The 22,604-nt window shown below is 52.3% G+C and overlaps 10 protein-coding genes across 10 annotated transcripts; 4 read left to right on the forward strand and 6 right to left on the reverse strand.

Annotated features, from left to right (window-relative positions):
* Positions 1 to 183: 183 nt before the first annotated feature.
* Positions 184 to 1,940, reverse strand: N7518_007654 (ADP-ribosylation factor GTPase-activating protein; the record flags this gene model as incomplete). The annotated part of the gene is made up of 6 exons (XM_057188581.1): positions 184 to 212; positions 269 to 586; positions 649 to 1,355; positions 1,420 to 1,603; positions 1,674 to 1,809; positions 1,875 to 1,940. The coding sequence occupies 6 exons, from the start codon at positions 1,938 to 1,940 to the stop codon at positions 184 to 186; spliced, it is 1,440 nt and encodes a 479-aa protein (XP_057040284.1).
* A 339-nt stretch (positions 1,941 to 2,279) lies between these two features.
* tim21 lies at positions 2,280 to 3,155 on the forward strand (the record flags this gene model as incomplete). The annotated part of the gene is made up of 4 exons (XM_057188582.1): positions 2,280 to 2,558; positions 2,621 to 2,805; positions 2,863 to 2,917; positions 2,970 to 3,155. The coding sequence occupies 4 exons, from the start codon at positions 2,280 to 2,282 to the stop codon at positions 3,153 to 3,155; spliced, it is 705 nt and encodes a 234-aa protein (XP_057040285.1).
* A 479-nt stretch (positions 3,156 to 3,634) lies between these two features.
* Positions 3,635 to 5,181, reverse strand: N7518_007656 (L-fuconate dehydratase; the record flags this gene model as incomplete). The annotated part of the gene is made up of 4 exons (XM_057188583.1): positions 3,635 to 4,237; positions 4,301 to 4,906; positions 4,962 to 5,066; positions 5,137 to 5,181. 4 exons carry the CDS (start codon positions 5,179 to 5,181, stop codon positions 3,635 to 3,637), a joined length of 1,359 nt encoding a protein of 452 aa, XP_057040286.1.
* A 613-nt stretch (positions 5,182 to 5,794) lies between these two features.
* N7518_007657 (uncharacterized protein) lies at positions 5,795 to 8,301 on the reverse strand (the record flags this gene model as incomplete). Its single annotated transcript, XM_057188584.1, has 5 exons — positions 5,795 to 5,887; positions 5,952 to 7,442; positions 7,498 to 8,090; positions 8,149 to 8,208; positions 8,283 to 8,301. The coding sequence occupies 5 exons, from the start codon at positions 8,299 to 8,301 to the stop codon at positions 5,795 to 5,797; spliced, it is 2,256 nt and encodes a 751-aa protein (XP_057040287.1).
* Positions 8,302 to 9,236: 935 nt separating this feature from the next.
* Positions 9,237 to 10,952, forward strand: N7518_007658 (glucose-6-phosphate isomerase; the record flags this gene model as incomplete). Its single annotated transcript, XM_057188585.1, has 2 exons — positions 9,237 to 9,736; positions 9,791 to 10,952. The coding sequence occupies 2 exons, from the start codon at positions 9,237 to 9,239 to the stop codon at positions 10,950 to 10,952; spliced, it is 1,662 nt and encodes a 553-aa protein (XP_057040288.1).
* A 348-nt stretch (positions 10,953 to 11,300) lies between these two features.
* N7518_007659 (uncharacterized protein) lies at positions 11,301 to 12,645 on the forward strand (the record flags this gene model as incomplete). Its single annotated transcript, XM_057188586.1, has 3 exons — positions 11,301 to 11,464; positions 11,528 to 11,540; positions 11,593 to 12,645. 3 exons carry the CDS (start codon positions 11,301 to 11,303, stop codon positions 12,643 to 12,645), a joined length of 1,230 nt encoding a protein of 409 aa, XP_057040289.1.
* Positions 12,646 to 13,015: 370 nt separating this feature from the next.
* N7518_007660 (mitochondrial 37S ribosomal protein bS21m) lies at positions 13,016 to 13,705 on the reverse strand (the record flags this gene model as incomplete). Its single annotated transcript, XM_057188587.1, has 1 exon — positions 13,016 to 13,705. The coding sequence occupies one exon, from the start codon at positions 13,703 to 13,705 to the stop codon at positions 13,016 to 13,018; it is 690 nt and encodes a 229-aa protein (XP_057040290.1).
* Positions 13,706 to 14,020: 315 nt separating this feature from the next.
* Positions 14,021 to 14,505, forward strand: N7518_007661 (phosphatase YCH1; the record flags this gene model as incomplete). Its single annotated transcript, XM_057188588.1, has 2 exons — positions 14,021 to 14,132; positions 14,195 to 14,505. The coding sequence occupies 2 exons, from the start codon at positions 14,021 to 14,023 to the stop codon at positions 14,503 to 14,505; spliced, it is 423 nt and encodes a 140-aa protein (XP_057040291.1).
* Positions 14,506 to 14,762: 257 nt separating this feature from the next.
* Positions 14,763 to 16,494, reverse strand: N7518_007662 (S-adenosyl-L-methionine-dependent methyltransferase MidA; the record flags this gene model as incomplete). The annotated part of the gene is made up of 4 exons (XM_057188589.1): positions 14,763 to 15,664; positions 15,732 to 15,936; positions 16,016 to 16,282; positions 16,345 to 16,494. The coding sequence occupies 4 exons, from the start codon at positions 16,492 to 16,494 to the stop codon at positions 14,763 to 14,765; spliced, it is 1,524 nt and encodes a 507-aa protein (XP_057040292.1).
* A 969-nt stretch (positions 16,495 to 17,463) lies between these two features.
* Positions 17,464 to 22,284, reverse strand: N7518_007663 (CAZyme family GH18; the record flags this gene model as incomplete). Its single annotated transcript, XM_057188590.1, has 5 exons — positions 17,464 to 19,853; positions 19,934 to 20,038; positions 20,111 to 20,260; positions 20,338 to 20,358; positions 20,427 to 22,284. The coding sequence occupies 5 exons, from the start codon at positions 22,282 to 22,284 to the stop codon at positions 17,464 to 17,466; spliced, it is 4,524 nt and encodes a 1,507-aa protein (XP_057040293.1).
* Between the last annotated feature and the right edge of the window lie 320 nt (positions 22,285 to 22,604).

Genomic DNA, 22,604 nt, shown 5'->3' on the forward strand with positions numbered 1-22,604 from the left:
TTTGGCCGACTGCTGATCGCAATGGTTTTCCAAGTAAAGAAATATTGTCAAAGGGCGAGATGGGCAGGGGAGACACAATATACGTCGCGTAGGAAGATGACGGAACCGGGGGTAGGGAACAATGTTGCTTGCTAAGGTACTTGGAGTGATAAAAGGCGTAATATCCGGTGATAGGCAACTAGCCTAGTTGTTCAGATAGCTGCGGATAGCACCTGGCGATATTCAGTCAGCAAAATGTGGTTACATGTCCAAACAGAGACTTGCTCACCTTGTAGCTTAGTTGCACCTTCGCCAACAAGATGCGACAGGTTCTCAAGATCATCTCCAGCCGTGATACCAAAGCGGCGGATGAAATCTTTAGCAGCAACCTCCATATCACCATAGCCATCGTCAAGCGAATTGACCTCATCCTCGGGCCGGCCGAAGTAGGAGTTGCTGGAAATGGATGTAGCGCTATCGAATTGGCGGAGACGTTCCTTGGCCTCTGACTGGGCGGCGGGATCGAATCGCTCCCGTCCGAAGAATTCATCGGACGAGATACCCTTCTGAGTGCCAAATCGAGTTTTGGTCTGGCTGAGTTCCGCTTCTGTGTCGAGTGTCAGCTTATCTTTCATGTGATGTACGATCAACGAGGGAAAGGAAATTTACCATCAGCGGGATTGGGCTTAGCAGGGCCAATAGAACCAAATGTTGGCTTCTTGGGCGCAACGGGCTTTGACACTTGGCCAAAGCCAAGTCGGCTCACACCCATGCCTAGTCGCCCCACATCACCGGAGTTTCGCTCATTGGACATGCCAGCAGGGTTGATTGGAACAGGAGAGGCGATCGGAACAGCGGCGGCAGCAGTTGCAGCCTTCTTGGCCTCGTCTTCTGCCTGCTCAGCCTCGGGGTCGTAGCCAAGCTTTTCAATACGCTCAGCCTCTTCCTTAGCCTTGCGCTCTGCCTCGTCGAAATCAATAATATCCGCGGCAGCAATTTTCTTAGCTCCGAGCTTGGGTGCCTTCTTGGCACCGAGGACACTACTCTTCTTTGCAGAGCTAGCTGTAGAGGTCTTCCGACTAACACTGGTGTGCCGGATAGCAGCCGGCGCGGGAGAAGCGCTCTTTTCCTCCGAAGCAGACAAGGGAGATTTCGAGCGGGATCCGTTTCCGTTTGCACCCGCGTTCAGGAAAGGGGATCCGTTGCGGCTGACGACGGGGGGCGTACTGGTGCGCGAAGGGGGGTTACTCGGACGCTTGATCGAGGGCTTGTCCCAGGAGGAAAAGAAATCATCGTCGCCGTCACCAGCAGGGGTGTTCGAGTCATCTGAGGGGGTGCCGGCGGGGAGATCTGTGATGATGACTTCGCCGGGGTACCTAAATATAGCAGTAACACTAGTTAGCACGTAGTCGTGCCAGTTCCGAGTGTAGATCCACTGACTGTTGCGCATCTAGCGCAGCGCGCCTTTTGAGTTCCTCCTTATACTTGACAGCCGCATTGCACGTGTATTTGACCTTGGTGTCCTTGCTCGCCAGCGCAGCGGAACCCCCGTGCGATTGGAAATACTTGGTCGCAGATTCATTTCCACCGACCTTCATCACCCGTAGTTGCTCCCATTGCCACTCTACCGAAATGTTAGCGTTGAGCCACCGGCATACTTGGCATGTGTAGAAATTGTGCGGCAGGGTACGTACGGTCGAGGTTTGTTGATCGGACAAAGGAGATGTGCACACCGAGATTACGGTGGTGAGCCGAACAATCAAGGCATAAGTAGATACCGAATGGAACCGAAGACCATGTCGGGTTCTTAGAGCCGCAGTCGAAGCATACCTGAAAAGCAAAAACATCAGAATCGAGTGCCACAATCATACAGTACGGGGTGGGGGTGTGCGCACCTTGTTCGCGGGCTTCAACTTGGCCTTCTCAAAGATTTTTTGAGACTGCGCCTTTGTGGCACTCATGATTGTACCGAGGGGAGATCAATGGGAAAGAGAAAGAGAAAAGAAAAAGGGGGTTTGCGCGAGAATGTGAGCAGGTAAGGCAAAGAGCAAAGCGTCCGTCGGGAACGGCGAACGTGGACTCTCTCGACCTGTGCCTGGTGTAATCGCGATACGACGCCTCTCATTTGGCTGGGAACTTCGTTGCAATAGGCCGTATTGTAATACCGTATTGTAAGCACGTGCTGCCGATTATGAAGATCGATAGCAACCTGGAACCTTTCGGGGTTGGAAGACGGTCGAGTCCGGTATTCGACTCAGATACTCCAACTTGTTCCAAGACGCTCGGTTTTGACCTTCACAATGAATTCTCTTCAACTGCGCGCTCTTCCCGGACTATCGCCGGCATATCTTGTCCTCCGCCCCTCTCCCCGCATACAGACACAGATCGCCCGGCTCTACGCCACGCAGAGCAACATAGGTAGCGGGCCTCAAACTACTTCATCAAGGAAAAAAAGCATTACAATCTTGTCCGACGATGGGAGAGTTCAGTGGGGTGATTTGAGTCGAGGAGAGAAGGTTGCGCGGGCAACACAGCAATCCTTCAACTTCGTTATCGTGTTGGCTGGAGCAGTACTGACGGTATGAATTACATTCATTCACGAGGCTTCGGCGAATAGTTGCTAACTCTATGATCTGGTTAGGGCGGAGTCTTCACACTCTTCTATCTCGAGGTTTTGTCGCCAAACAGCAAGACGGCGCAATTTGAAACAGCGGTAGCGCGCATTAAAGATGACCCCGAGTGTATAAAATTGCTCGGTGACCGAAGAGAGATCAAGGCATATGGCGAGGAGACCACGAGCCGGTGGGCACGGAACAAGCCTCTCGCGTAGGTTCTAGGGTTTGTGCATAATGCGATAGAGCCGAAATGCTGACAATTGACTAGATCATCAGCTGAAAAGGATCGATTGGGTCGTGAGCACCTTCGCATGCATTTCCATGTATGATACCCTTTCCGGTCAACTCAGATGAGTGTACTAACCGTGATTTCAGGTCGAGGGTCCTCTCAACTCCGGCGTGGTCATCGTGCACATGATGAAACCTTTGGATAAGAGCAAGTTCGAATACCAGCTTCTCGCGTTGGATGTGAAAGGGCACTCCCGTATCATCCTCGAGCAAGCCTCAGAGAAGCCTAATGTGGCTGGCGCCTTGAAACTTTTCGGTATTCAGTGGCGCTGATCTAGCGATGATGCTAATTTCTCATTATACCCTCATCCCCGCACTACATAGGTTCTACGCCTTCACAGCCTCTGAACTTTTGTTCTTGGCGTTTGCTCCAGGCTGGTCAGTACCAGTTTGGACAAGGCGCTTCCCTTGTATTTTCTAAAACCGAGCCACTGGCCCTTCACCCAGGCACTTATGATGACCTGTAAAATAAATGTATTATAGTTTCATGGGATTCTAACTTCAATGCGCTAGTCAACCCACATTTACCTAAAAAAAGTCGAATTGATCCTGGGGATCCCTATCTGTTGACCAAGTTGCGCAAGCTTCATATTCAAGTCTCGCCCTAGAACATTTCTAGGGAGCCAGCCCTCTATATATATCCACAGCCAATCCGAACCGAGTGAGTATGTACTATATTTTTGAAAGCTATTAACATGATACACATAAACACATGATCGTCTAGAGCAACAGCACTAAAGCCATCACCAAATCTATACAACTCTGGGCCCATAAATAATGCTCTTAGCCTCCTCCGATCTCCACCAACTCTTCCCTTCCTGACCAGGGTACTCAAAAGCATCCATACTCTCAGCCTTCATCTCAACACTGTACCCAGGCTCCAACGGGGTGGCATAGTAACCATCCTTAACGCTAGATGGGTGGACGAAGTGCTCATGGAGATGATCCACATACTCGAGAACACTCTTCTTCCCGGTAACGACAACATAGTCGATAGTGCTCAGGTGCTGTGTGTATTCTGGAAGACCGACACCACCCGAGTGCGGCACGATAGGCACGCCGAACTTGCGTGCCAGCAGGAGAATAGCTAGAACCTCGTTCACACCACCGACACGGCAGGCGTCGGGTTGCAGGACAGTCAAGGCATTGGCTTGCAGCAGCTGCTTGAAGATCACGCGGTTCTGGCACATCTCGCCTGTGGCGACGCCTACGGGGCCATAGGGGGTGTTGGATAGGGCCTTGCGGATGGCGGCGTGGCCGAGAATGTCATCGGGGGAGGTGGGTTCTTCGATGAACCAGGGCTTGAACTCTGCAAGTTCTTGCATCCAGGTGATTGCCTCTGGGACGGACCAGACCTATTCATTTGCCTAGTGTCAGTCTGACTCGAAAGTGAAACGGAAGCAATGGGGATAACGTACCTGGTTAGCATCAACCATCAAAATATTGCCCTTGTCATACCCAATAGCCTCCCGTGCAATACGCAAGCGCGTCTTGTCATCTTCCAAATCGGCCCCTACCTTGAGCTTGAAATGCTTGTATCCCTGCTCAACACTCTGATCTAACAACACCTTCAGCTTATCCTTGCTGTATCCCAACCACCCGGCACTGGTAGTGTAAGCAGGGACAGCCTTGCTAGCCTCGGCCTCCTTGATACGCTCCTGCTTCCCAGACTCAACCTCCTTGAGCAGACTGATAGCCTCTTCAGGTGTGATGGCATCAGTGATATAGCGGAAATCAATGCAACGCACGAACTCCTCAGGCGTCATGTCCGCAACAATACGCCAAACGGGCTTACCGAGGGTTTTGGCCCACAGATCCCAGAGTGCATTGACAACAGCGCCGAGAGCGAGGTGAATCACGCCCTTTTCGGGGCCGATCCAGCGCAGCTGGCTGTCGGAGACGAGGTACCGCCAGGTCTTGCCCCAGTCTGCGGTCAACTCGTCTAGATCTTTGCCAACGATCATTGGGGCGAGCAGGGAGATTGCTGCGCAGACAATTTCGTTCCCGCGGCCGATTGTGAAGGTCTGTGGGTGTTAGGTTAATTGGATTGCTGTGAGTTGGTGATATGGTGCGACGTACCATGCCATGCCCGGAGTGTTCTGAGTCTGTGGTGATGATGCAGTAGGCGGAAGAGTAGTCGCCTGCTGCGTTCATAGCATCTGACCCGGTCTTATCAAGCGAGGTCTATGGTGTGCTTGTCAGTATTGAGTGCATTGGGTCTATGGAACTGCTCCGAGGGCCAAGATTGACGTACCGGGAACCTCACGTCCCGCGTGGTGAAGCCAGTGATTTTAACCATTGCGAATAGCTATTACTTGTAATAGTAGAAATAGGCTTTACTTTTTTCAATGGCTCGAAATATTGCTGGCGCAGGTCAGTGTTAGAGAAACACAGTGGTTAATCCTGAAATGCGGGGTGTATATATCCGGGGTATAGAGTCGAGAGTCGGTTCTACCCTTTTTTGGCAACTCAAAGATGCGCAAGGAAGAGTAAGAGACGAGGAATATCACCGAGAAGAGATTTCAAAATCCCATAGAGATCCTACTCCGTATATACAGCAACCATCTTCCCCCGCGCCATCTCCAGTTTATCCCGCACCCCTCCCTCCTCTACAGTCATTTGCCGCAGAGCCTATCTCATTGGTGGAAAATTGTAAATGCCGGGAAAATATGTTATTCCACCAATCACAGGCTAGATATATACTCGGAGCTGCTCCGTGACTTACCCCAAGCTACGTGGGAGCTTGTCTACATGCAGACTAGACCAGATCCTGTTGGAAACCCCTAGAGTATGAGATTTCAAAAGATTTGGCATTGTACATGCAACCACTAGCTATTCCTTTGTGTACATGTTGTATTTCGTATTTCAGTGAAGCCTGGAGATATCAGGCACACCTGTCGTTCATGTGCAACCTACAAGGACAGGCCTCGTTTCTCGCTCTCGGAACAGAAAATGATCATGCGCCAAAGCTTGCGAACGAGGACTTCGGCCTCTTCGTCCAATGCCTATAGGTAGAGGATTGAGGTCAGTAAATTGTGTCAAAAAGAAGAACAAGGGGTTAATACTCACTTCTGCCAGCTGCTCCACCAACTCCTGGGGCGATCCATGCTTTCGCACATGTTCCTCCACCACATCTACAAGCATCTGCTCCTGTACACCAAGATATTCGACGATCTTCTTCTCAACGAAAGGCTTGAGCTGGTCGGTGATGATAGCATCGTCCACAAATTCCCACTTGATTGCCCAGTTCCACAGGCCTTCCTTCTCGGCCGGAATCTCTGCGGCGAGTTGACGGGCTGCCTGAGCACGTTCCTCGTCAGTGAGACCTGCAGCTTCGGCCGCCGAGTCGAATTTGATCGGAATGAGTGGCCGACGGGTTGTTGTCTCAGGCTCTTCCTCGTCCTCCAGCAGACCTTCCACATCGGCCACTGCGCGCCGGCTGGTTGCGGCCTGGGCCTTCTGCGCGGCAGCTCCAAGAGAGAGCTTGAAGCGTTGGGGTTCGCGCGGTGCCTCCTGGGGACGTGTCTCGAGCTCCTTGGCCTGGCGAGCGAGGAAGTCGTCGGCCATGCCGCGAGCCTGCTCCTGCTGCTTGGCGGATTGCACACGTTCGCGATCCTCAGCGGCGCGATCGGCATCGTCAACATGGGCCTCGCGAGAACGGAAGGCTGCACGGGTCCGGAGCCAGGTACCGCGATCTGCGTAGTAATCGACTGCCTTCCGGGTGTCCTCGACATCATCGTTCCAGGCGTTAAGTCGTGCTTCCATCTCATCGTGCGCAGCTTGCAACTTTCCGTCTTCCTCATCTTCACGCTTCTTCTCTCGCTCCAGGGCTGCGGTTCGGCTGCGCTCACGGCCAAGCCAGCGGCGCTCTAGGTCTGAGAATTCCTTCTCTTGCTCAGCCTTGACCCGATCCTGTCGGCGGCGTTCAATTTCCTCGTCGCTAGCATCCGAATTGTCGTCACCGTTGAGGGCATCAGCATTGACAAAAGCAACTCCCTTCTGATAATCCTTGGGGATCTGCACACCGAATGCCTTCGGACCAGAAGGTGCGTTCAGCACGTTGCGATCCCGAGGGCCCAAGGGAATACCGTTGATACCGGCCGCAGGGCCACTAGGAGCGGATGCCGGGGGCGAAACAAGTCGATTGATCCGAGAGCCAGAATTGCGTGCACGCTCCATTGACTCGATCTCTTCCTCGCGCTTCATACGCTCGATGTCGCGGCGGGTGCTTCGTTCACGGAAAGCCGAGATCTCCTTGGCCACATTGGCGCGCATTTCCGGGGGGATGTCGGCCAGCTCATCTTCGATTGTAATGGGAATAGTGACCACTTCCCCATCCTTTGCAGGCTCGGCGTCCTTCATTTCCGTGTCGCCTTCCCGATCAAGAGCCGATATCTCCTCCTTTGTCAGCGGGGCTGTGGGATGGAAGAGGCTCGTCAAGACTTTGTTCAGATTGTTGCGCGCAGCGGTGAAACGTGCCTGGCGTTCCTCGGGGTCTTGTTCGGCTCGGCTAGACTCGAATTGCTCCAGGTAGGTGAGGGTACCTTCGTCGACGACGACCTAGTAGGAAAGTTAGAAGTCGGATTTGCGGATAAGGGAGTGAATTTTAACGCACTAGAAGCCTGCTCTTTTCGACTTTTTGTTCCTCATCGCCTTCGGCGAGGGGTACCTGTATCTTGACCGGCACTTCCACGTCTTTCAAGGTCTCAACCGCGATCTCAAGACTCTCCGGGTCATCATACTCGGCAAAGCCAAACCGGCAAGGTTTGTCATCAGCATCTGTCGCGCGAATCCAGCGACGCAAGATACCAGTAGATCGTAGAATGCGCTCAATGCCATCATCACCACCTGCGCCCTCTGTAATCCCGCCGATAAAAATGGTGCGCATGACCTCGTCGCGCGTAGGTGGCTGGAGCTGCATCATGGTCTCGCGACCATGATGGCGCTGGGTATCCATTCCCATTGACCCCAGACCACCGCGGCGCCCAGGAGCATCGGGTCCCCGTTCGCGACCACTCTCTTGAGCTGCAGGCTTGTTCGGGCCCGAAGTACCCAAGCGAATCACCGGCGCAGAGAAATTGATGTTTGGCATATTCATAGGCGGTTGGAAGTTGGGCGGGAAGCTTCCTGGACGACCAGGCTGAATATTTGCTTGCTGCATGCCGAGGGGGGCAGCAGTGCCTGGAGCAGCCATTCCTGGAGGAGGGGCTAAAACTGGTCAGTATATATTGTAAATAACATTAATGCGCGAAAGGAGGGAACTCACCCATGCCCGGAGGCGCACCATAGGCACCGTAGTCAGGCGCGCGTCCATAAAGACCCGGAGCTATGTAAGAGTTAGTTTTAGTTTTTCCGAAGCATCAATACCTTTTCCAGGGTCAAAGAGAAGATAGCACTCACCTTGGTAAGGATTGTACATGATGCAAGCTAGTTGTATCACCTGCAAGAAAGTGAGGTTGATCAAGGCGCAATTCAAACCGATAACTATCAGCTGCCAACTAAAAAGCTCGGGCGGTGACATGGGCGGTGAATTTTCCATTGGCACGTGCACGTTCCATGTTTAGCCGTCCAGCGAATCTATTCATGTTATGTCTTGTAGGAGTACTTTTTGCATATCTTCTATGAACAGGTTCTATTAACCCTCAAAACAATCCAGAAAGCATTGGAAATTTCCATGTATCCGGCTCTCGGGAGGGCTGGAAGGTATATTGCAATGCATATACGGAGTAGACTTGCAGTAGTGACTAGTATCTTAACAAGAGTAACACATTGGTTTCCTTGAGAATAGGACTATTTTTGCTATAAAAAAGCTATAGCCGTTCAATTTCCAATGCTCGGCTATACAATGAAGCGCGCTGGAATCGAATTGGTCCCAGAAGAGTAAAAGCAATAGCCTATGGAGTACGAAGTTACAGGTGTCCGAATTGGTATACCGGGTACTCCGTATACATTTTCAGTACCTGCGGAGAACAAAAGGAGAGGTTTTAGGTAAAAGGCCCCAATGAGAAGGATAATAGCAGTACTAAGAAGAATAATTATAGCAGCAAACCAGATAAAAACAAGTAAAACAACCAAAACCTCTTTAATAAGGAAAACAAGTGAAATAACAGCCGAATGCGGTAATGATGATGTTGCCCCACGACCCCCTCGGACCCCAACGCGCCGGATGCGACTGACGCCATTAGTTTTCCTGCCTTTCCTTGGTTTCTTCATTCTTCTCTATCATCCACTCTACTTTCAATGTATGTTTATAAGTTTCATTCTATATCATAAACCTGACATACTTGGACATTACCTTTATATTCCACTTGCCCCGCACTAACCCTCTTGTCTATAGAACCCCTCATCGTCATTATGCCCGGCTTTTCGCAGACCAGCGACCTTCCCGCCTGGAAGGAGCTCCAGGAGCACCACACCACCTTGGGACGTAACCTAGTTCTTAAGGATCAGTTCCAGAAGGACCCAAAGCGTTTCCAGAACTTCAGCCATAAGTTCACCAACACCGTAGACAACACAGAGATCCTCTTCGATTTCTCCAAGAACTTCCTTACCCAGGAGACTGTTTCTCTTCTGGTCCAACTCGCTAAGGAGGCCAATGTCGAGGAGCTCCGTGATGCCATGTTCCGTGGTGATCACATCAACTTCACCGAGGACCGTGCTGTCTACCACGCTGCTCTGCGCAATGTTGCCAATGAGCCCATGCAGGTCGACGGAAAGAGCGTCGTGGAGGAGGTCAACTCCGTGCTGGAGCACATGAAGGAGTTCTCCGAGCAGGTCCGCAGCGGCGAGTGGAAGGGTTATACCGGCAAGAGGATCAACACCATCGTCAACATTGGTATCGGTGGTTCCGATCTGTAAGCTTTCTGGTCCTTGGTCAAGCAGGAATTGTAGCTGACATCTGCACCTAGCGGCCCTGTAATGGTCACCGAGGCTCTCAAGCCTTACGGCCACCCCGACATTAAGCTCCACTTCGTCTCCAACATCGACGGCACACACATCGCTGAAGCGCTCAAGCACTCTGACCCGGAGACCACCCTTTTCCTGATTGCCTCCAAGACCTTCACTACCGCAGAGACTATTACCAACTCCAACACTGCCAAGTCTTGGTTCCTCGAGTCTGCCAAGGATGATTCACACATTGCTAAGCACTTCGTGGCTCTGTCGACTAACGAGCCCGAGGTCACCAAGTTTGGCATTGATGCCAAGAACATGTTCGGATTCGAGTCGTGGGTGGGCGGACGTTACTCCGTATGGAGCGCCATTGGCTTGTCTGTCGCTCTGTACATCGGTTACGACAACTTCCACCAGTTCCTGGCTGGTGCCCAGGCCATGGACAAGCACTTCCGGGAAACACCGCTCGAAAAGAACATTCCCGTTCTCGGTGGTCTGCTGAGCGTTTGGTACAGCGACTTCTTCGGTGCTCAAACCCACCTGGTCGCTCCCTTCGACCAGTACCTGCACCGCTTCCCCGCCTACCTGCAGCAGCTATCCATGGAGAGCAACGGAAAGGCCATCACTCGCACCGGTGAATACGTCAAGTATACCACTGGACCTATTTTGTTCGGTGAGCCTGCCACCAACGCGCAGCACAGCTTCTTCCAGCTTCTGCACCAAGGCACCAAGCTCATCCCGGCCGATTTCTTGATGGCGGCCGAGTCGCACAACCCCGTCGAGGGTGGCAAGCACCAGCGTATGCTGGCTGCTAACTTCCTCGCTCAATCCGAGGCTCTGATGGTTGGAAAGACCCCTGCTCAGGTCAAGGCCGAGGGCACTGCCGAGGAGCTTGTTGCTCACAAGACTTTCCTGGGTAACCGTCCCACCACCTCTATTTTGGCTCAGAAGATTACCCCCTCTACCTTGGGTGCTCTGATCACTTACTACGAGCACGTCACCTTCACCGAGGGTGCCATCTGGAACATCAACTCGTTCGACCAGTGGGGTGTCGAGTTGGGCAAGGCCCTTGCGAAGAACATCCAGAGGGAGCTCGAGACCAAGGGCGAGGGTGCTGACCACGACAGCTCCACCAGTGGTCTGTTGCTTGCTTTCAAGCAGAAGGCCAAGCTGTCTTAGAGTGTTTTAGCCTTTCATGAAGCACTGTGGGATGTGTAGTTTTGACGAGCAACGATTTTCCACATATTTTTCCTTTGAAAAGAAATGAATGATTCCCAAAAATTTCGTTACCAAGTAAGCTTTCGTATGGAATGCGAAACACGTTCGGGGTTAGACATGAAAGAATTAGAAGTAGGGAGGTGGTTGGAAGTAGCAGCAAGGGGAAACCGTAGGGAAACCCGCTTTGTTGTCCGCAACTCCGCAACGCGGGTACACCTCCGTCCTTCACTCCTGCGCAATCCTCGAACACTGGAAACTTACCGACGCGGGGCGGTTATTCTCCTAAAATCATTGGAGAAAAAAGCAAGAATGTCTCTCATACGGCAATTGAGCCCGTCTTCCGCAGCAGTGGCGCTGCTGTCTTTGACAGGCGCATTGTGGCCAACCAACACACTTGCGGGGAGCACCAGTGACAACAGCGACGGATACAAATTGAGAGAGGATATCCCAGTGTCATGTCTGAATCGAACCATGTGAGACCATCTTTCAATCAAGCTGTAGAGTACGGCTAACCATTGCTCGTTCTACACCTGCAGGGAAGGAGAACATGTAAGCGCCACCAGTCTGCCTACCGTCTCCTGACACGAAGACAATAGCGCAGACTACCAGGAAACACAAAGCTAATAGCAACTACGAAAACATCCAGGTCACTGACAATCTCGGCAAACTCCAATACGTCCCCTTCGTGACCTGCAACGAAACCGCCCGCCCTCTCTCTCTTCACTACGGCATCTCTGAAACAATAACATGCACCATCGACTCCCTCTCCGATGAGATGTACCACCTCCTCGAGTTCTACGTTCACTCGGATGTACCAATGAGCTGCCGCGTGCCAACAGCGCCGCTAACACCATCCGCCAGCGCAGAGCACGCGGACAAAGACTCGGACCAGAAGTCAGGAGAAGCAGACACCCTCTCCGCACTAGCTGACAACGGGCCACCCTTCACGCCGCTCACAATCGCGCTACAAGGCACACTCCAACTGAGCCATTTGCACATCTGGACGGATATGAATGTCGTAATGCACAACATGGCCTCGGACGCGGCTGCAGAACAAAACACCAAGACTCGCGGTGGCCAGTCTGGGCAGCCTGGCTTCGTGGTTGGCGGTGTTGCATATTCGACTCCCGAGTTCGACAACACCGGCAAGAATGCCAAGCTCGACGAGGACGAGGAGCCTGTTGCCCTTGCTCAGGCGGCACGCGAGCCGTGGACTGCTGGGCACGGCACTAAGGTTGTGCGTGGGGAGCCGCTTACCTTCTCTTTCCACGTTGCATGGTTGGAGGGCGGTGCCAGTATTGGGTGGCCGGTGCGGCCTGCTTTGGAGTCGTGGCTGGCTTTGGCGACTGGGTCTGGGAAGAGCTCTGGGTCTTTCTTTTCCAAGCTGGTGTTCTTTGTTATGGCGGCCTCTGTTGGCGCTTTAGTTGCGCTGTTCTGGGAGCGCAATGGTGGGCGTTGGCGTGGGCGATCCGCTTGGCATGGAGATGGGCTTCTGGGTGCGACCCCCGTCCGTGGAGCGAAGAGTCCTGGTGTTACCTTTGGCAATGGGGGGAAGAATAATGGCTATGGTGGTTACTCCGGCCCTACTATTGGCAATGGCAATGGGAACGGGCTTGGAAGTGGATATGTCTTGCCAACTGGAAAGAGGGATTAATATTGAGAACTGAGAGGAACTAGGTACATATAGTGTGGCGCTTACAACATGTACAGTGTACCTAATTTGAGAGACAGAATTGACCATTAGCAAAACGCCGGTGCTCTACATATCATGATACTATACCCAAATGATCAAGTCAAACAAATCCGATGCATTCATTCCATATATAATGCAAGAGCCAAATTCAACAGAAAAATCAAGTACCTAGATAATAGTTGTACAAGTAACAAAAGAAAACACCAATTTTCAGGCTAAGGCCACTCTGCCCACTCAGTCCATCACCCACACTAGCCTTCTCAGTATATACATACAAGCCGAGTAGACAAGCCGCAGCACAAAAGCCCAAAGCAAAAGGAGCAGCATAAAACTACCAACCCTGTGCCTGCATACGCTGAATCTTCTTCACAGTGCCCTGGAACGAAAACTTGAACAGCTTCTTCCACCGCACCATCTTCTTCTGCTTGCGCACCATACCCTTCCGCACATGGAACTTCTGATCGTGAGCATCATGCCGAACGCTATTCTGCGAGATAGTAGCCTGAAGCCTGCGCAGCGCAGCACCGAGATCAGTACCACGCTCCGGCTCAACCTGAATCTGTCGACCAAGCGTCGGCCCGAGCTTCAGCTCGACCTTGCGTGAAGGGAGAGGCACTCTCGAGCGCGCCCGGTAGCTGCTCTGTGCGCCTTCGCCGACAGCCCTAGAAAGCGAGTCTGAGAAGATCCGACGCTGGGCACTGCTTGCTTCTCGGGGCTTGCTGAGGTCGAGTCTGCTGAGGATGTCGTCGAAGTCGGAGACCGGTTTGCGGGCTGACTGTGCGGCCCCGGGGGCGGCTGTGCTTGGCTCGGAGGTCGGCTTTTGGGCTTGCTTCGCCGCCTCGGGGGCCGTGCTTGGCTGGTCGGTGGGAGATGTGGGTTTGAAGGGTGGGGTTGGTGATGAGGCGGAGGAATTGTAGCGCACTCCGTTCGCGAGGGAGGCCACGCGGTGTAGCTGGGTCTGCTGTTGGAGCCATGGTGTTGGCCTGGCGCGGAGGCTGCGGGCCAGGAGGCGGAAGTCCATTTTGATTGGACTCGCTCGTGTCAGGGCAGCAGGTCTATGGGGGTGGATTGGACTGGCTCCTGGGCTTGGGAAGGAGAGATTGGTCGAGGTGGACGCGCAGGGTCGGAGGTGCTTGAAGTTCCCGTGACGGAAAATCATTGTCTCCCGATTGGAAAGGAAATTGTAGGTCACGTGTCGTATGCTTTAGAGTCATTTTTTCGAGATCGTAAATATCACACCTGCAATCTTGGGAATCTTGTGAAACTACAATATCCCCCTCGTTTCACTTCGAATAGCTCTCTTTGTATATACAGTTTACAGAGTTCGGCAAAAAAAATGTCATCCATCTCAATCGCAACTCTCCCCCGCATGGGCCGCGATGTTCTAGCGACACTGCTCTCAACTGGCGAACCAAGCAGCCTGGCGATTGTCGACGTCCGAGACTCAGGTAAATAACCATTATTTTGCCATACAGTCAAATCAAAGACTATCAGTTGACAGTTGGAACAGACCACGTTGGTGGCCATATCCACTCATCAACTTGGGTCCCGAGCTTAACACTGGACGTGCGCATGCCAGAGCTTATCCGCACTCTCAAAGACAAGGAAATGGTTGTATTCCACTGTGCACTCAGCCAGCAGCGTGGCCCCTCTGCTGCCCTTCGCTATCTGCGAGAGCGTGAGAGCATGTTTGGTGCGGAAGAGAGCCAGAAGCAGCAAGTATTTGTGCTCGAGGGTGGGTTTGTGGAATGGCAGCAGAAGTATGGCAATGATACTAAGCTGACTGCGGCTTATGCTGCGGATATCTGGGAGGAATACTGAATTGGCCCTTTTGGGATGGTGGGGGTTACGGCCGCTTTATGCATCTGCTTTTTTTCATGAGACTTAACGAACTTGATATGAGAGATACCACTTAGATGCATTGATGGCTTCATTTTCGTTTTTTATTATTCTGGGATATTGGGGCCGACGAGCTCTGTTTGATTGTTTCTGTATGTTCGGCGAGTCCATGTGATTCTATCTGATGAAAGATGAGATTATTGTACATGAGATGGCTTTGGGTCTATTATACTTGCCGGTTACATCTGAATGCCGCCTCCAAAACCAACAGGCCGTCTCTGCCCTCCATTTTCAGGTATAATGGCCATGACCTTATAGATTTGTCCCATTGATCCGCCGCTCTTCTCAACCAATCGCTTCCAGGCGGTCTCTAGTGTCTTTTTGTGTTCTTCATCTTGCACCTTACGGAGCAACTGCTGCATGCGCTCCTCAATACCCATGGCTGCGAGGAAATCACCCTGTTCAACAGGACCGTGAACCTCGACGCCGTCGCTGCCTTCGATAGCCGCTTCAGCCAGCGAAGTGAAATCCACATCCGCGCTGACATCCACACGCCCCGGTTCCGAGAGTGGTGGCACCTTCTTGTGGCTTTTGATTCCGCGCAGCGAGTTAATGGGAATGGTTGACAATGTCCCGTAGTCCATGATCAGGGCTGCGCCAGATGGAGTCTTTTTCTGAGATGACGGCGGTGGGCTAGAAGGAGAGGTCTTTTTAGCAGCAAGCGCAGAAGCAGAGTCACCACCGATCCGGCGCGCAAAGTCTGCAGCATAGATTCGGCTCTCGGGGCTGATCTCGATGGTCGCGCCTGGCTGCGACTTGAGTGCTCGGTAACGCTGGGAGATCTCCGGGATCACTAGCGATGACGGCGTGGAAGCTTTGGCTTTGGTTAATTGAAACTCGGGCTCTCCTTTTATGTTCTCTTCCACGGCTTTTGGATTTAATGTCACCATTAGCTCACGCCATTGCGGGGTGTTTGCGTGTTTGGGCGGATTATGTAGTTCTACTGGGCCAGTGGGAGTCATGATCTTTCTTGGCTCGTTGGCAATCTGGTTCTCTGGTGATGGCGGAACAGATTCGAATGCGTGAATTGGAAGCGCGTCGAAGAATTCATGTGCGAAGATGAAGGGTGTCTTGCCTTCTTCTGTGTCGCCGATGTCATTGGTCAGCATCAGACAAAAGGGTAAAACCGGATTGAAAGCATCACTCACCATGCGGTAGAAGACGAATATCCTCCACCCAGACGATGGGTACATCGAAGTACTTGCACACACTCCGATGCCCGATATCCGTCTCCTCCATCACAGCCTCCTCGCCGCACAGCAACCGCTTCTGCACTTCTCGGAGAGTTCCACTAGCTTCCACAAGGTAAATAGCTTCAACACTCGAAGAAAAGCTCTTGAAGTTTCGGAAAGTCTGTTGGTTATAGAAATCGTGGTCAGTCCAATGAGCTCTTTCTCATAAAAGGAAGACAGGCATAAGTGCAACTACCCACCCGCAGCATATCATCCATCAAAGTTCCTTTTCCTGGGCCAACCTCCATCAGCTGAACACCACTCTTTGTCCGCCCCTGCGCCATCCACTCCGCGATAGTCCATATACCGATCAACTCTCCAAAGACTTGCGAGATCTCGGGCGACGTTACGAAATCACCATTTTTGCCGAAGACACCTCCGCCCTCCCCTCGAGTTGTGTAATATCCGCCATCTGGGGAAGTCAATACCTGACGCATGAACGCCGCTATTGGTACAGGACCAGTGACCTAATTTGCGATGTCAATGATCAGCAAAAGAGCAGAGAGGTTAAAGCAAGGTGCATATTTACCCTCATGACACTGGCCAATGTTTTTGCCAGCGGCGTGGACCATTCTCTCTGTTCAAATGTGGAGTTCCATCTCCCTGGGCATCTCAGAAGTACTGGGTTGCGAGGTCTGCGAAGGACGTGCGACGCTACGCGCCTCGTGGTCTGGTTCATTCTTGGCTCGGGTTTGGGTGGCAGTAATTATTCGTATCATCAGATATACAACAACGGAACTGTTTGCGGCAGATAAACAAAATGACCGGGCCAAACACTCCTTCTATTGCCTCGCGCCAAGTCGAGATGTTTCTCTCAATCTCTCCGCGGAAGCTCCACTGCACGTGATCATATCTTTATCGGACGGTTATCGGCCGCTAGTCCTAAGATGGTATGGCTCGGAAACCCAAGCCCTAAAGACTTAAAGACTATATCAATAAGCACAGGAGCAGTTTAACCTTGGGAGTAGCTGTAGCCACTAGCAATAGTATACATTAGGCAGATTAAATAAGAGGTCAAGTCTATCTATCCTCAAAAATCTAATTAGTATGTATCTATTGTACACCAAGATAACCCTAGTTGAAACGTGTGTAAATCCAGTTTAGTGTTTTATGCTGATTTTTTAACGGACTATCTGTTAGGACTAGCTACCAGCGTATCCTGAAATGGAGGGTTTGAACTAGAGTGGAGGTTCCCAAGATAGCTCATACTAGCCACTTATATACATAAATGGCTTACAACTTAGGCAGATTAGTTTTCTTAATCTATGAGTCGCTATGTTACGTCGCACGATTAGTCATTGACCTGGACGCCGACCTCATTTGGGGCCAACAAGATTCGGAAATCGCTGGTATTGAATTGTATTCATGTCGACGAACCATTCCTGACATCCGGTAAGTGGGAACATCCATTGTAGCTTATTTTTAGAGTATAGAATTTTCATTATTCCCAATCTCAATAGATGTGACTATTATTATAGATACAAAGGTAGGTGAGCTTTAAAAGAAAGCAAGAGGGAAAGCCATGTGAAGGGAGGCTCTTATGACGCGGGTGCGAAGTGCGGCTTTATTCAGAGCGAAGACCGATCGTCCAAAATTCAAAGGGAAAAGCATGAGTATTAGGCTTATATCACAACGCCGGGGGGATCATTTAGTAAGTGATGACACACTGGATCGCCTCATAGTAGTAATGGTATATATATGTACTACCACCATCGGCTGTAGTCTTACCGCAATCAAACGTGGGGGTTTTTCCGTCATAATCTTGGAATTTGCTGCACGAGAAGGTTTTTGAGCCGCATGTAACCGACCCTACAGAGTCGGTATTTCCGGAGTACTTGCAGCCCGTGTACTGTGCAGGGAGATCAAAAGTACCCAGTGATGCGGGATACTCATCACTAGCGCCCGCGTCGATAGGGCCAGTTACACGGTAGGAGTTGGTGCATACGTTCTCGGTTGTCGAATCCTGATTGTAGGCGTAGTAGTCACCGGACCAAGAGTAGGAGTGCTTCTCGCTCAAATCAAAGTATACCGTGTGAACCTCGTACTTCAATATCATGAACTCATTCGGGTAGTTAGGGTTAGGACTTGAGGTTGAAGTGGTAGTCGTAGGTGTGCTACTGGTTGTCGTAGTCGTGGTCGTGGTCGTGGTCGTGGTGGTGTCTGCGGTCCTTTCCCACTCATCGTAGTCGGATGCAAGGGCAGCAAACACAGCCTGATTATCGTGAGAGTCGTTCTCGTAGTCGTATATACCCGTTGGGGAGGCAGTTGCGTCCGGGACCTCGCTGGTGGTGATGGTGGTTGTGACTGTCATATCTTGCACGTCGCAGTCGATCACCGTCTCGCAACGAGTTCGCGTGGTGGTCGAGAAGCTCCTCGTCGGGGTGGTATGGACCGCCGTGCTGCTGATAATTACCGTGCAGTCACTGGCAGTGGTGAAGCTCGTGCAGGCCTTTTCGGTCGGCATGCTGTTCGCGGGGCACCGATTGATGTTGCACGGCTCGTTGCACGATGTGGCGCCGCCCGCGCAGGAAGGTAATGTCGGGCAGTTGTTCAGACAGGTAGGCCTGGGTGTAGGCGCAGGGTTCCCCCCAGGCTGGACCGTGATGGTAATACCGTTGTCGCACCACGGGCAGCTCATATCAATGCAAGACGGTCCGACGCAGGGTCCCGGGCTGCAATTATTCAGTATGGTTTTCACACAGCCGCCACCCTTGTTGCATTTGGCACCTGAGCATCCGCCCCCCTTGTTGCATTTGGCACCCGAGCACCCGCCACCCGAGACGCAATGATCGCTCGAGCAGCGACCCCCTTTCTCGCAGTTGTGGCCTGTACATACTCCGCCCCGGACGCACTTTGGACCGGTGCAGTCGCCACCGCGGGTACAGCTGGGGCCGGTACAGTCTCCACCGCGTGTACAGTCGCTGTCGGTGCAATCGGGCCCCTTAGTGCAGGCATCACCGATACAGTCGGTTACTCCTGGATCAGGTATGGGGGTGGGAGAGTTGTCGTCGTCAGGGATGGTGGGTGCAGGGATTTTGGGTGTGACGAATGATGGCAGGCTGTAGCTCACCGTTGGCTGCCATGTAATGTAGACTATGAACCCTCCTGCATCGGTGGTGGTAGTGGAGGTGGTAGTGGTGGGAAGACCAACCAAGTCTGTGGTGGTGGACGGACCATCCACCTCGCCGTCGGGCGAAGTGATCGCCCACCCTTTCGGCACCTGGATCCCCATGGGGCTCGGCGTCACACGCGGGATGGGATTGTATGTGATGATGGTCCCGTTCTCCGTATCCGAGGAGGCGATCGTAAACGGCTGGTAATCGACCTCAGAAACGAGGAAGGCAGTAGACACAATGGTAGTGCTGACGGTGCCCCCGGACACCAGCGTGATCGTGGTGTATGCCGTGCGGGTCACCGTTGTCGCCAACGGGGACGCTTGGATGAGATTTGTGCACCCGACGGGGGCATCAATGACCGGGTTGACCCAGTTCCAGATCATGTTGTCGAAGACATTGATGCACGACGACTTGTTGTAGTCTCCCGTAGGACCGACGGTGTCAGCCACATTGAAGTCTTGGAGATCAACCGCCCAGTCAATCGTCCCCCGGAAATTGAGTTTCTTCCATGTGTCCCTTCGCGCCTGCTTGGTGTTATAACTCATGTAAGCTACCCATTGATCATCTGCGTATACCAATCCATAAGTATAAGGTCTCCTTGACGGCTGATGCTGAGTGCGGATGATGGCAGAGGTCGGAAAGATAAGATACTCACTCTCATAGACTACGTAGTCAGAGGCCGTGTCCTTGTCGTACCAGGTCTTGACCGATTCGCCGCCATGCGAAATAATCTCCTTGATTTCCGCGTTCGAGATATAGCCCCCGGTACCGGTGCATCGACCTGGCTTCGCATTGGAGGTCTCATTCGTGCCAGTGAAAAAGCAGTCTGGTCCTGTGCAACCTTGTTTGGCCATCTTGAAGGATCTTCCGTAACTCGACTCACCCACCATTATCTTGTTAGAATGCACACCTGCTTTGGTAACTGTTGGCCGATAGGCACATCAGTAAAACTGTCTTCAACTAGAATTACATGTGCCGATGAACAAGGGGCCAGATTCTTACTCATAGCAAGTGCCAGAAGCACTTCAGTCTGATTAACATGACTGCGAAGACAGTTGCCGCTTTTGCATCCTGACTGCGTGTACATGTTGCCATAATCCCACTGGCCTGGAGATCAATGTCAAATGTTAGTAGACTACCTCTAAGGTATTGGGAGGGGGGAAGGGAGGGGGGTGGGACCATGTAGATCGTAAGCCATGTAAACAATGTAGTCGACAATTTTCGCAATATCGCTAATCGGGAACGCTTTGAGATACCAGTATGAAGCTGGAGCGGCAATGGAAATGGAATATTTGTCTGGTAGCTCCTGTCGTAGTGCCTTGAGCGTCGCTAAGTAGTTGGGAGCATCTGTATTGAGGCCGGGGGGATTCCGGGGATATCAGGCGCCTAGATGAGATAAGACCTACTGTCAGCAGCTTGCGTACCACCTAAAGGGCAAAATAAAAGGTTATCAATACCCCCGGATACTCCCAGTCAATGTCGATTCCGTCTATACCCGTTCTATTGGCAAAGGCAACGAGGTTGGAGATGAACTTGTGGCGATTGTCAGGGGCCATGGCTTTGCGAAGGATGTCGTAGGTTGACACATTCGTCGAGAAACCCCATCCCCCAAAGGAAACTATCTTCTTGACGTCTTTCAGATCCATAAAGCCGGACCACTGGCTGTGCGAGTCATTAACGTATACAGACAGGTCCTCACCAATAGAACCAAACGCCCAGTGCATGTGGGTGTAGTCAAGTGTGTTGGACCACTGTGCACGCATGTGCAGACATTTACGGTCCCAATTGAACGTCTCATAGTAGCCCACGCGCTGGTAGCCACCCGAAGGACCGTCATGATTATTAACAATGCCGGTACCACAGTTCGAGATGCAGCCGTATACTCCCGGCTTCGATGTGCCCGGATTCCGCGTGGGGCCGGTGGACAGGGTGCAAAAGCTTGAGTCAATCCCGCACTGGCCCCAGATGTTGCAGCACGAGTTCAGTGGACACGGGTTCAGCAAGGCAAATTCCGAGGCGTTGGTGATAGGGCTGTCCAAGATCGTGCCAGGCACTTGCGGCCCACAGATAGCGTTGGGCAGAACGGCCGGGATCGGGGGTCGGCCCGAGCTGAGACATATGTTCTGACTGTGACCCAGGTTGTCGCAGCCGTTCCAGCCCCATGTGGTGCCATCGTTAAATTTCCCAAGGTCTTTGGCCGTCAGACTCCAGGCAAGGCCGATGTCGTAGCATGTGTCACCGGTCTGTGTCGTGTATGTATAGCAGGTGCCGTTATCGTAAGGCTGTGGCTTCAGGAACCCGTCGGTGCAGCAGACACTCGAGCCAATCTTCAGGTTCGAACACATTTCCTTGGAGTTGTACTTGTAGAACTGGTCGAGGGTGATACCGCACGCCTTGGCTAGAGACTGGCAGATGTCACCCGAGACAACCGTCCTTTTTTTGCAGTATTTGGTTGTGCGAGCGAGGAGGGGCGCATCAAGCTCCTGACCGGTAGAATTTGAAGTTGTGGTAGTGTTCCTTCCGACTGGATGTTGCGGTACCTCCCAGATACTGACATTCGGGAGTGAGGTCGCGTCGCCGAGTCCGCTCTCACATTTCCCTTGACTCCATGATACCAGTGCGGCCTGCACAGCAGAAAGGTCCGCTACGGTTGAAGTGGCAATACCAAAGACATGGTCTGCGTCACGCTGATCACCGCAGAGCTGTGTAAGCGTGGTCGCGGGAGCCGCTCCCTTGAACTTGGAGAGGACCTGGCCCATCACCGATGAAGCTGTAGCTTTACCCAATGCCTGGCCGGCATACACGCCGACAACCACCCCCTTGTAGTAACCTAGCATAATATTCTTGGTGCAGTCAATCCCTGCGTGGAGGTATGCCTGCACCTGCGTGAGCACGGTGATTACATCCTCGCTGGTGCCTTCAGCTGCTCCTGCAGATTTCTGTTGTGCAACCTGTAGCGTCACCTTGGACTCCCGAACGGAGGGGCCCGCATAGACCGTTCCACTAATTGCACCGGCATTCCTAGACTCATCCCAGCCATCACCTGTGGTGCAGGCGCGAAACTTTAGCGTCTTAGAAGAGTCATTGACAGGAGTGTGAATGGCGATATCGAAAAGAATTGGCTCATGGCAGAAGGAGAGCCGGTCAAAGGAAGCATAGACAGTCCAGTGCTGGGGCTCGTGGCTAGCACACGGCGCTGGACATGGTTTGAGCTGCGACTGGAACGCACCCGGGGCATTCAGAGCTGCAGCTAGGCGTTCAGAGTGGGTACTCAAAGCCGAGGCCGGTGTGCCGAGTGATAGTAATACACAGAGGACCGGTGCTACCGCCGTCCAAAGAATCGTCCACGGCATGTTGAACTTGGAGGTTCAAGACAAAAAGATAGGACAGGAGAAACAGTGCAACTGGAAGGCAGTTGCCATGCGTTGGAGGAGAAGGGTGGGGGAAAAACGAAGGGAGCATCGACATGTCTATGTAGCGAAGCTCGATAAACAAGCATTTGTTTGTCGGCTCCGTGTGATATCAGGACCGCTCTGCCTTTGACCCCTGCAGCTGAACAGGCGTCCATGACACCCTACAATGCTACTGCATTAGTGCTGACATACTCTCTTGGAATAAGGCTGCGAGCCTTAAATTTGGAGCATAGATGTCGATCTTCTGAGAGGTCAGTCAG

Source organism: Penicillium psychrosexuale (genome assembly GCF_028828465.1).
Source record: "Penicillium psychrosexuale strain IBT 29551 chromosome Unknown utg000004l, whole genome shotgun sequence".
NCBI classification, from domain to species: Eukaryota; Fungi; Ascomycota; class Eurotiomycetes; order Eurotiales; family Aspergillaceae; genus Penicillium; species Penicillium psychrosexuale.